General features: G+C 42.2%; 1 protein-coding gene across 2 annotated transcripts in view; it reads left to right on the top strand.

The window, feature by feature from the left end:
- LOC108713453 (diacylglycerol kinase zeta) overlaps nt 1-11,789 on the top strand; it is a 52,169-nt gene extending 40,380 nt beyond the window's left edge. For both annotated transcript variants that reach the window (XM_041589803.1, XM_041589802.1), the window contains 9 exons: nt 1,724-1,793; nt 2,868-2,908; nt 4,169-4,425; nt 5,614-5,645; nt 6,659-6,702; nt 6,950-7,070; nt 7,319-7,355; nt 8,504-8,603; nt 11,068-11,789. In XM_041589803.1, coding sequence (XP_041445737.1) covers nt 1,724-1,793; nt 2,868-2,908; nt 4,169-4,425; nt 5,614-5,645; nt 6,659-6,702; nt 6,950-7,070; nt 7,319-7,355; nt 8,504-8,603; nt 11,068-11,184 — 819 coding nt within the window. In that variant the 3' untranslated portion in view covers nt 11,185-11,789. The remainder of the gene's footprint in view (nt 1-1,723; nt 1,794-2,867; nt 2,909-4,168; nt 4,426-5,613; nt 5,646-6,658; nt 6,703-6,949; nt 7,071-7,318; nt 7,356-8,503; nt 8,604-11,067) is intronic.
- The last annotated feature ends 1,156 nt before the right edge of the window (nt 11,790-12,945 follow it).

Here is a 12,945-nt window from a genome sequence, read left to right as displayed (position 1 = left end):
GGTTAGAAGGATGAATGCTTCTGTTATTGTAATGGGGGGGGCTGTATGCAGTGAATATTTACCAGCTGTAGCATTATCACTCCTGTGTATTAATGAGAAGTCATATATAAGATTGGCTATTGGAAATCACCCTTGCCTAAAGATATGTGGCTTGCAGCCTACAGTAGAGATGAGCACGCTCCACCTTTTGGGATATAGAACTGGTTGGATATAATACGAGATACAGGGAATGATCATTAATTATGAAAATGCCATTTGACGAGGACCACAGGCCACTTGTAAGAGGTTTACGTAACCCCTTATTGTGATTTGATTGTGGGCCAAATGCTTACACGATTGATATGGCACACCATCTGGACAGCCAAGTGTGCGAATATCCATACTAAATGCGAATATTTGATACTAAATGCCATTGTTCCCTGGCTATTTTTCCTCCTGGCTTGGGCATATTCTATACCATGCCCCACCACAGAGCCTCCGTTGAAAGCAGAGAGAAAAAGAAGGCCCTCTGTACCCCAGATATGTATCAAAAGGTAGGACATGGCATGGCATGGAGGTGCCATGCATGATGCAAGGCATGGAGCCATCTTTAATTTTAAAGGAGATATTGTTTGATTTTAAAGGAATTGTTCGGTATAAAAATAAGAGCTAGATAAATAGATTGGCTTTGCAAAATAAAAAATGTTTCTAATATAGTTAGTTAGCCAAAAAAGTAATGTGACTGGATGTCTAATATAATAGCGAGAACACTACTTCCTGTTCTTCAGCTTTCTTGGTTTACTCTGACCAGACAGTACCAATCAGAGACTTGAGGGGGGGGACACATGGGTCATAACTGTTGCTTTTGAATCTGAGCTGAATGCTGAGGATCAATTACAAACTCACTGAACATTTATGTCCCATGTGGGCCCCCTTATAGTCAGTGACTAACTCAGAGTTAGAGAGCTGAAAAGCAGGAAGTAGTGTTCTGGCTATTATGTTACACATCCAGTCATTCCAGCCTTTATTCATTACATTTTTGGCTAACTATCTATATTAGAAACATTTTTTTATTTTGCACAGCCTTATTTATTTACCTTTTTTTTTTTTTTTTTTTTTACACTGACCTGTTCCTTTATTAACAGCTCGAGAGCTCCAGGCTGTTATTGAGCTATATCTCCATTAAAATAAAGGATGGCTTCTGCATCAGGTTGGGTACCCAAGAAATACCTGCAAGGAAAAAGATCCCTTAATATCCGACCAAGCTGGAGGTCCACAGGCACCTTACATGGCCAGTTGGATGGCTAATCCTTTTCAGTCTGGTTCTCTCCAAGAGTGACTTCATTTCTGGGCTATTGTGATGTCACTTCTGGTTTGTGTCAAACTGATCAGGACATGGCAAAACCCTGCCCTCTGGGGCAGTAAAATTAGCAGGTATTTCTAGGTAAGGCTCTAACTAGGCCAGCATAGGTGTCTATTACAGGCTGGATTATATATAAAATGAGCTTCCATCCTACTTAAATCTCTATAGGCCCCACCTCCACTACGGACAACCTACTGAAGTGATACAGTGCTGTAATGATATGTATAGGTCTGCTCTCATGTAGACGTCCATAATGTTTGCAATGGCATCCCTGCATGTATTCTCCCTGTCATGTGATGAATTTGTGCTTTATATGCAATGCTATATAAATAAATATCTGCCAATATCTAAAAAGAATATTTTTTTTAATCTCTTTTGCAGGAGGATGGAACAGCTAGACCCCAGACTGTCTCATCACAGAGGCTCTCGCCAAAATGGTGTTTCCTTGACTGTGAGTATATGGTAAATACAGTTGGGTCCATAAATCTTTGGACAGAGACAACTTTTTTCTAATTTTGGTTCTGTACATGACCACAATGAATTTTAAATGAAACAACTCAGATGCAGTGGAACTGTAGACTTTCAGCTTTAATTCAGTGGGTTGAACAAAAAGATTGCGTAAAAATGTGAGGAACTAAAGCTTTTTTAACACAATCACTTCATTTCAGGGGCTCAAAAGCCATTGGTGCAGGAAAACAAAGGCATAAATCACCTATTGCAACCACGCATTCCTGCAGGGCAAGCGCATTCTTGGAGAGTCCTAAACAGCAGCAGAGCCTGGTTCTCAGTGCTGCTGTTTAGAATCTAAAAGATTTATGGCGTTTCTGTGCAACAACGTCCATCTGCACAACAAAAAAAAACAACCTCAATCAGATTGTGTATTCACATGAATAGATTCCTCCCACCTCTACGATCCCATTCTGTTAGGGCATGGCACAAAACTAAGGGAAAATGCACTATGTTAAACAATGCAAAGTTTGCAACAGGTCTAGTAACCCATAGCAACCAGTCAGATGTTTGTTTTTTGGCATTTACAGTGCTGACTGGTTGCTATAGGTTCTCCTAAGCCCATATATGTTTCCAAGTAACTTAACATCATCATGTAAAGGCAAAACACAGCCTGTAAGAGGAACAGCTGTTTCTGTTTTTAATGTCTGCATTCAATAATTCCTCACCTTGTTCTTCTGTGTAAAGTGGTCATAGACGTAACAATTACGATCTTTCTTGGAAAAGATGTTCATTTCAATACACACGTGTAGAGCTGAATCGTCAGATATACATATAGAAACAATAGAATTCTACCTGTATCTGACCATTCAGCACTAACAATGGCCGATGTTTGGGTGTCTTCAAATGCTCCCAGTCAAAATGTCCCTGCCTTGCTGGACACCGGCGACAAAACCGCACACGCACCGAATATCGTACGAAAATTAGTTTTGTACGATATCTGTCCGTCTATGGCCACCTTTAGTTTTCCCCTTGCTCACTGTCTGTACACCGTCTGACCTCCGATTCTCCTTTTCAGCCACCACCGCTGACCGTTTCTACCGAATTGACCGTGCACAGGTAAGTTGTAGGTTTTTTTTTGTTTTTTTTAAATCCATATTTCCCCCTCTCGTGATACTGTACTGGTAAAGGTGCTTTCTCCCTTTTAACTTCTGCCCCATGGCTACACAGCATCCTGTTTATATAAACTATAGTAGTACTTATCTGTTATCTACTGTGTATCCTGTGCTTGAATGGCTGCCCCCATGGCTACACAGCAGCTTGTTTATATAAACTATAGTAGTACTTATCTGTTATCCACTGTGTATCCTGTGCTTGAATGGCTGCCCCCATGGCTACACAGCAGCTTGTTTATATAAACTATAGTAGTACTTATCTGTTATCTACTGTGTATCCTGTGCTTGAATGGCTGCCCCCATGGCTACACAGCAGCTTGTTTATATAAACTATAGTAGTACTTATCTGTTATCCACTGTGTATCCTGTGCTTGAATGGCTGCCCCCATGGCTACACAGCAGCTTGTTTATATAAACTATAGTAGTACTTATCTGTTATCTACTGTGTATCCTGTGCTTGAATGGCTGCCCCCATGGCTACACAGCAGCTTGTTTATATAAACTATAGTAGTACTTATCTGTTATCCACTGTGTATCCTGTGCTTGAATGGCTGCCCCATGGCTACACAGCAGCTTGTTTATATAAACTATAGTAGTACTTATCTGTTATCTACTGTGTATCCTGTGCTTGAATGGCTGCCCCCATGGCTACACAGCAGCTTGTTTATATAAACTATAGTAGAGTTTCTGTAGCAAACACACAGCAGTACATTGCATTTTCATTACATTAAAACATTTTAATGTTTTGGTGTTATTGTTCCTTTAAGAGGCTCAAGAAGTGGGGAGGAACTTGTATTTTTGACTGCTAACTTATAAGGGTTGGTACATGGAGCCTTCAACTCCAACACAGGGCAAGACTAGAACATTCTACCCACAGCCAACAGGGCTCTTCCATTTATATATTTTAATTAATCTCATGACTTTTTCATAGATTCTGCATTCTGCCAGTAGGTGGAGCATGCAAGGAAGGCTTACAGCAGAGGAACCTCTCTGCTGCAGTCCTTGCTGAACACCATTGCTGCAAAGGCACGAGGCTTCAAAGAGGCCCACTTGTCATCCTAGCTACAAGCAAATTGCTGCCATAGATTTCTAATGGTCTCCTGCAAATAAATGTAGCCTATTGCATTTCGTAGCACTGCGGAAAATGCCAAACTGCGGTACCAGCATTATCCCAGCATCTCACCTCTCTCTTTTATATTCCCAGGAACATCTGAACTTTGTGTTGGAGATCTGTCAGGATGAACTCTATGTGCTGGATCCAGAACTGATCATAACCCAGTCTGTTGGCACCTCCCCTGCCATGCTGGACATCGGCGATAAAACTGCCAGTCCCAACAGCCGACTTTTTCAGTTCCCCCCACCTCCCACTTCCCCTCCGCTCACTGGATCACCAGACGGATGTCACAGGAGCAGGTCAGCGAGTGACACTTTGTGCAACAAACCAGTCTGCGGCTGTAACAGGTGAGCTCCTCAGGGTCAGTGACTTGTATGATTGATATTCCTGTCTCTCATTCAAATCACTTTGTGGTGGCTCTATCGCAAGCAACATGGCAGCCCCCACTTCCATGTAACTATGCAGAGAAGGAATTCTAAGTAGCCGTATGTTTATACTGTCCCCTCTGCATAAATATATTATCTGTCACACATGCGTAAATACATACAGTATGATAGGCCTCATTCCTATGTATTACCATTGTTTGTTTATATAGTGCTAGCAACTCAAGGGTGTTGGAATTTCTTATATTTGTATACATTGAGGGTTAACTGAATGTTGGCACAAGAGAAATCCATACCTACCTGCACAACTTGGCTATACGGGGTGGGTGTACCTTATTGAGCCGGTGCCAGTATTCACTTGGTGTTAATACCCCCTGTGCAGATGCTTTACAGATGTTGGCTGACTGCAGATTCACTGATACTAGCCACAAGTTTTCTTTAAAGGAATTGTTCAGTGTAAAAATAAAAACTAGGTAAATAGTAAATAATAAAACAGGCTGTGCAAAATAAAAATAAAAATTTGAATATAGTTAGTTAGCCAAAAACATAATGTATAAAGGCTGGAGTGACTGGATGTGTAACATAATAGCCAGAACACTACTTCCTGCTTTTCAGCTCTCTAACTCTGAGTTAGTCAGTGACTTTAAGGGGGGCCACATGGGACATAAATGTTTAGCGAGTTTGTATTTTCAGCTCAGATTCAAAAGCAACAGTTAAAACCCATGTGCCCCCCCTCAAGTCACTGATTGGTTACTGCCTGGTAACCAATCAGTGGAAAGCAAGAGAGCTGAAAAGCAGGAAGTAGTGTTCTGGCTATTATGTTACACATCCAGTCACTCCAGCCTTTATACATTACATTTTTGCCTAACTAACTATATTAGAAACATTTTTTATTTTCCACAGCCTGTCTATTTACCCAGTTTTTATTTTTACACTGAACTGTTCCTTTAACAAGCAGATTTTAACTTTGCAGTCATGAAGGACACATACAGGCGATCTGTGACGCGTAAAGATTTTTGCACCCTGCCCCTGATCCTGTTCGCCCGTTATTTACTCAAAGGGATGGCAGGACATAGACGTTTGCAATGTATAGATACAAACCAAAACCACTTCATTATTAACACTTGCACACTTCTTGGATTTTTTTTGTAGGACGGAGGAAGGATTCTCTGAGTCTCAGTCTAGTGAGTATCCCGTAGCCTCATGTCATACAGAAAAACTTGCTTAAAGGGGTGGTTCACCTTTGACTCAACTTTTAGTATGTTATCGACAACTTTTCAATTGGCCTTAAGTTTTTTCTTTGTTATAGTTTTTTAATGATTTGCCTTTTTATCCAGCTTTCAAATGGGGATCACTGAATCCATCCAAAAACAAATGCTCTGTAAGGCTACAAATGTATTGTTATTGCTACTTTTTATTACTCCTCTTTCTATTCAGACCCTCTCCTATTCATATTCCAGTCTCTTATTCAAATCAGGGAATGTTTACTGGGGTAATTTGGCCCTTAGCACCCAAACTGCTGAAATGCCATACTGAATAAAAAGCAAAATAACTCAAAAACCTCAATTAATAAAAAATGAAAAGCAATTCCAAATTGTCTGAGTATCACTCTCTACATCATATTAAAAGTTAAGTTAAAGGAGAAGGAAAGGCTAAAATTAAGTAAGCCTTATCAGAAAGGTCCATCTAAATATACCAGTAAACCCCCAAAGTAATGTTGCTCTGAGTCCCCTGTCAAAAGAAACACCACATTTCTTTCCTTCTATTGTGTACACATGGGCTTCTGTATCAGACTTCCTGTTTTCAGCTTAAACCTCATTGCCCTGGGCTTGAGCATGCTCAGTTTGCTCCTCTCTCCCCACCCCTCCCTTCTCTACTGTAATCTGAGCCCAGAGCAGGGAGAGACTCAGGCAGGAAGTGATGTCACACCACATTAATACTGCAGCTCCTATTCTAAACAAACAGACAGTTTCTAGAGCTGTTACTCAGGTATGGTAAAACATTCTACAGAATAAATATAGCATTCTAACTTGCACTATTGCAGCTAATCTATTGGCAATAAAATGCCTCCGTAGCTTTCCTTCTCCTTTAAAATTGAACAACACATGGCTTACTTGGAGTCTCTGTAAAGAGGCTAAAGGGAATTAAATAAGAATAGTGAATTGCTTTTAATGCCAGTTCTGTTCTTTTTCCCCAGGTAAATTATTGTTGGAAGCTTCAAAAAATGGCGACTTAGAGAGGGTAAGAATGTGGCACCTCAAGAGGAATTGTTACTCTACTGGGAGGTTGGACTGAGCTCAGTTCCCCTTTAATGTAGTCTCCTGACAATGAGAAAACACACGAGTTGTTTGGAAGGAGTGTCTGGGTAACAGGACTATTGTGCAGGATTTAGGATTTTCTCAGACAGACAGGATTGTGACTCATTACTGTAGGTGGCTCATATTTCACAATCGCCTATTTAACGTGTTCTCTTTTGTTATGGTGCCAGTTTAGGGAGGCGCACCGAGCCGGGGGCAACCTGACGCTGAGAGACTCACAGGGATGCACTCTTCTGCACCATGCTGTGACGTCTGGGAGCAAAGAGATTGTCAAGTATATCATTGAGCATGGTAAGTGAATGCCCAATATTCTGAAAATATGCCATGTCTAAGGGCTATGGCAAATATATAACATTTTGACCATCATCTTGTTCTCAGGAAGAACTCCTGTATCATAGGGCTATAGGGCCAAAGGTTGTTGCTCCATGTTTTATGTATATCTTTTAGCCAAGGTTTCCAAGGGCCTCCATCTTTCTTAACTCAGGCCCTTAGTCTCAGTTTATTGTGCAACTCTTATACTTTTCTTCTTCTCTCCCCAGCTCCTGCTGAAATTCTGGATGTAGCAGAATTAATGAAGTGAGTGTGAATGGGAGATATTTATTTTTTGACTTTCTAAATGTGCCAAGCCAGGTTAGATATAGTGAGCACAATTCAGCAGGAACAGCCCCCTAAGTTTGCACACTGCTCATACAGAGAGAAATAAAAATATGGCAGCATAGGTATTCCCTTGTACTAAGCACAATTCAGCAGGAACAGCCCCTATGTTTGCTCATAGTCTGTACAGAGAGATCCCATAAAACTATGACAGCATAGGTATTCCCTGTACTAAGCACAATTCAGTAGGAACTAGGGATGCACCGAATCCACTTTTTTGGATTTGGCCGAACCCCCGAATCCTTCACGAAGGATTCGGCCGAATACCGAACCGAATCCGAACCCTAATTTGCATATGCAAATTAGGGGTGGGAAGGGGAAAACATTTTTTACTTCCTTGTTTTCTGACAAAAAGTCACGCAATTTCCCTCCCCGCCCCTAATTTGCATATGCAAATTAGGATTCAGATTCGGTTCGGCCAGGCAGAAGGATTCGGCCGAATCCTGCAGAAAAACGCCGAATCCTGGCCGAATCCCGAACCGAATCCTGGATTCGGTGCATCCCTAGTAGGAACAGTCCCCTATGTTTGCACATAGTCTGTACAGAGAGATCCCATAAAACTATGGCAGCATAGGTATTCCCTGTACTAAGCACAATTCAGCAGGAACAGCCCCTAAATTTGCTCATAGTCTGTACAGAGAGATCCCATAAAACTATGGCAGCATAGGTATTCCCTGTACTAAGCACAATTCAACAGGAACAGTCCCCTATGTTTGCTCATAGTCTGTACAAAGAGATCCCATAAAACTGTGGCACCATAGGTATTCCCTGTACTAAGCACAATTCAGCAGGAACAGCCCCCTAAGTTTGCTCATAGCCTGTACAGAGAGATCACATAAAACTATGGCAGAATAGGTATTCCCTGTACTAAGCACAATTCAGCAGGAACATTGGAAGTTGGTACCAGAGGAGTATGTGCCAAAGACAGACCCATACTAACTGGGTGCTCCCCTTGTGCTATACATTTCTGTTGTTAATACTCATCTATTTCCCTCTTTATTCTCTCCTGTTTGCAGCAAAGACACAAAGCATCTAACATATTGCTCCTTTTCTCTTGATTGTCTTGGCAGAGGGGAGACCTGTTTGCATCTCGCAGCGTCCTTACGCCAGCGCACAATCTGCCGTTACATAGTGGAAGGTGGCGCATCCCTGATGAAAACAGATCTGCAGGTAAATAGCAATGGAGATGTCAGGGAGATGAGCCGAAAGGTCAGGCTAATTACGCCGCGTCGTGCTGAGACACCATGAGAAGATGGAAATAATATGTAGCACTGGGCTAAGGACACCTGATGCCTTTATAACACACAAAAACCATGAATAGCCTGTAAATGATATCCTTATAAACGGTGACTAATTATGTCATCAGTTATAAACGGTGAGTAGTGATGTCATTTTTGTCACATGACTCACTAAGACTTGTGTATTATAATAAATAAAGCACCCTGTGTTGTAAAATATAAGGATATTAGAAGTCACCTCTGAGTTCCATGACCTGTATAAATCCTTATATGGTCATGGAACTCCTCGGTGGTTTTGTAATATCCTTATATTTTACAATAGGGGGTACTTTATTCACTTTACATTTTATCCACTGAACATGTTTCCCTCCACCGCAGGGTGTTTTAATTACTGCAGCCCCATACACACACACACACACACACACACACACACACTGTCCATTTGGGGAGGGGGGGGCACAGTGTGCTTTAGTGCTCCGCCCCACCAGACATCTGTCTTTCTACAAGCACTTCACCTGAGCCAGGACAGCTGCTGATACAGAGGCCATTGGTGGGAATGGCAGGGGGGCAGAGGCAGACATAGGAGGGGGGTTGAAAAGTTTCGGGAGAAGGGATAAGACAGAAGCTGAGGAATTCCAGACAGCTGCAGACGAAAAAAGGGGTCTCGCTCCGCCCAGGTCTGCCCTCTCCCCTGCAGCTGCAGCTTTTAATGCGCATACCTTACCAGCTGGTACCAAGAGCCCGACCCTGCTCCTGGGAATTCATTCACGTTTCAACTCTCGGCTCCATAGATCCCGCAATTACCACTCACCCCCTCCCAAAAACATACGGCACCATGGATTATTTAATACTAATACAATTGCTATTAAAGGGCCACTAATACTAACCAATGAAAGGGCTTCAAATAATGTACTATTAAAGGGCGAGTTCCCCTGTAAAGGGGTTGTTCACCTTCCAAAAACTTTTTTCAGTTCAGTTGATTTTGGATTGTTTTTTTCAATTATCCATTATTTATTTGTTGCCGTTTTTCCAAGATCTTAGTTTAAAGTTGAATGTCCCTGTCTCTGGTGTTTGAGAACAGCTTACAGGGTCGGCGACCTAACCCCCTCCCAGAGCTGCTTTAGGAGGTGAAAAAAAAGACACTTTAAACTTCAATATTCGAAAAATGGAAAATAGAAATTAATTGGAAAAAGTCGTTATTTCTGGTGATCTATCTGAAAAGAACTAGTTGTTTGAAGGTGAACAACCCCATTAAGTTACTTTTTAATTAGTATGTTATTAAATGGGCAATTATTTATAAAAAAACTTTTTTTTATATCGTTTTTATAAATAATTTGCCTTCTTCGTCTGACTCTTTCCAGCTTTCAAATGGGGTGTCGCTGACCCCATTTAAAAACAAAAAACGAATGCTCTGTAAGGCTACACATTTATTGTTATTTCTACTTTTTATTACTCCTCTTTCTATTCAGGCCTCTCCTATTCATATTCCAGTCTCTTATTCAAATCAGTGCAAGGTTGCTAGGGTGATTTGGACCCTAGCAACCAGATTGCTGAAATTGCAAACTGGAGAGATGCTGAATAAAAAAACTAAATAACTTGAAAACCATAAATAATAAAAAATTGCAAATTGTTTCTGAATATCCCTCTCTGCGTGATATTAAAAGTTGACTCAAGGGTGAACAACTGCTTTAATAAAGCACAAAATATCATCATGGAAGCTTATTAAGATAGTGCCCACACCTTGTCTCTTATTCCCTTCCCTTTAGATTGTAAGCTCTTTTGCACAGGGCCTTCCTCACCTTTTGTACCTGGTTATGGTTGTGATGTATGTAACTCCATATGTTCTATGTATGTAATTAATGTGATTTAGTTGTATAAACAATATTTACTTTACAGCGCTGCGAAATATGCTGGCGCAATATAAATAAATAATAATAGATAGGTAGGGATGCACCGAATCCAGGATTGGGTTTGGGATTCCTCCTTTTTCAGCCGTATTCGGATACGGCTGAATCCTTGTGCCTGGCCGAACCGAATCCATCATTTGCATTTATGCAAATTAGGGGTGGGAAGGGAAATCACGTGACTTTTTGTCACAAAACAAGGAAGTAAAAACATTTTTCCCCACTTTTTCCTTTCGGTATTCGGCTGAATCTTTTACGAAGGATTCGGGCAGATCCCAAATAGTGGATTTGGTGCATCCCTAATTCTAGGTAACCTGCCGCTATTCCCAACATCCCTATTGTTTCTGCTAAATGCTAATGACACACGTAGGGTTTCTCCGGCCTGGCAGATGTAATGCTGAGCCTATGGCTGCCCTGGGAATTCTACACTCATCATTCCTACCTCCGATCATCACTTTTTTATCCTAATCTGTTTAAACGTTTCCTTTCCAGGGGGACACCCCAAAAAACAAAGCAGAGAAGGCGAAGGACATAGAGCTGGCGGAGTACCTGGAGAATACACAGCACTGCCAAATGATCCAGAGGGAGGACCAAGAGACGGCAGTGTGATGCTGCTGGGTGGGAGAGGAGCAGAGACTGTACCCCCCCTACAGACTTGAACCTCTATACGGAAAATCCTAAACTTCCTAATCATTTTGATGGGAGAACAGCACTTTTGTCTACACCCTCTCCCTGCAGAAGGCCTTACTCTACACCTCCTTCCAAGTTTTACTTTGGGGAGGGGGGAAATGTTCCATCCTTTACAGAGACATTGGCACTTCCCTACTTCCTGCAATCACCTCCCCCCCCCCATCATACGGGTACATGATGCCGGTTTATACATTGGTTCTATGTCTCTGGAATGGATCATTCAGTACTGGAGGGGGGTCGTTCGTCCTGTGCATATTTGCATTTATGCGACAGCTGCCAGTTAAGACGACGACTGAAAAAAGGCTACCTCTTTATCACCACTAGGGGTGCTGTCTACAGTGATGCATTCAGGGGTATAAATGCAGAAATGTGTTTTGGGAATGGGGGGGGTCCTCTTTCCAAATAAGGTAATATTTCCCCTTGAAGTGATTGTAAGCTGAATGTTTTATCCCTGTCTCCACCGTTCCTTAGAGCAGTGACAGCTTGGTTTAAAATATTTTATTTGATTTTCATATTAAACAAATGAAATCAAAATGACAACAAATGTTATGCAGATGAAGAAAATATGTTGCAAAGGAGACAATGGCATGATAGTATCAAAACTATATCATTCATGAGTGACAGCTTGGGATGTGGGGGGTTTGGGTTTAATGTAGGGATGCACCGAATCAGGGCCAGAACTAGGGCTAGGCAGAAGAGGCACCTGCCTAGGGCGCAACGGAAAGGGGGCGCTGGGCACATACCTGTCTTCTACCTACCTCTAGTCCATGTTTGCTGCTCTCCCCTCTGATGCTCTCCCTATCTGCCTCCCTCCCCTCCGACACTCTCCCCTATCTGCCTCCCTCCCCTCCGTCGCTCTCCCCTCTGACGATTCCCTTCCCCTCCAACACTCTCCCCTACCTGCCTCCCTCACCTCCGAAGCTCTCCCCTCTGACGATTCCGTTCCCCTCCAACTCTCTCCCTATCGGCTTGGCCTGGCGCTGCATTGAATCCAGGATTCAGTTTGGGATTCGGCCGAATCCTTGTTCTTGGCCAAACTGAATCTAAATCCTAATTTGCATATGTAAAATATGGACGGGAAGGGAAATCACGTGACTTTTCATCACAAACCAAAAGAAAAAAAAAAAAACTTTTTCCTTTCCCAGCCCTAATTTGCATATGCAAATTAGGATTAGGTTCAGTATTCGGCCGAATCTTTCATGAAGGATTCTGCTGTGGTTTTGGTGCATCCCTAGTTGAAGGTCACTGCTTTAGAGAGGCTCCCCTATAGACCTGCTCACTGTGCATACCTTACTATAGGCCGTATTGTTATTTTTCTAGGATCCGTGTCAGAATACTCTTATTTGTGGTTGTTTTTTGTACAAACCCTTGCACTTACCCCTCCCTCTTCGGCTCAGGACTGGAGGCAAATGCCACTTTACCCTGCTCTGGCCGTGCCCACGTTCTGTGCGTTGGAGTGACCACCTCTCGCCCAACCCGTGAATATTTGGGCTGTGTGCTGTGCTAACTAGATAACTAACTAGCCATTTGGAGTGTTTACCGGCCCACCCGCTGCAACTTGGACTTCCTTTTAAGGCCCTCGTCCACATATCGAGCGCAGGTCAGATTGTGTTTTTGTGAATTTCGATGTTGCCTCTCACACGAGCTCTAAATTCTCAATCCCAAACTATTTTGTGGCGG

This window comes from Xenopus laevis, chromosome 4L (assembly GCF_017654675.1).
Source record: "Xenopus laevis strain J_2021 chromosome 4L, Xenopus_laevis_v10.1, whole genome shotgun sequence".
NCBI classification, from domain to species: Eukaryota; Metazoa; Chordata; class Amphibia; order Anura; family Pipidae; genus Xenopus; species Xenopus laevis.
This window is presented reverse-complemented; position numbering and strand designations above follow the sequence as displayed.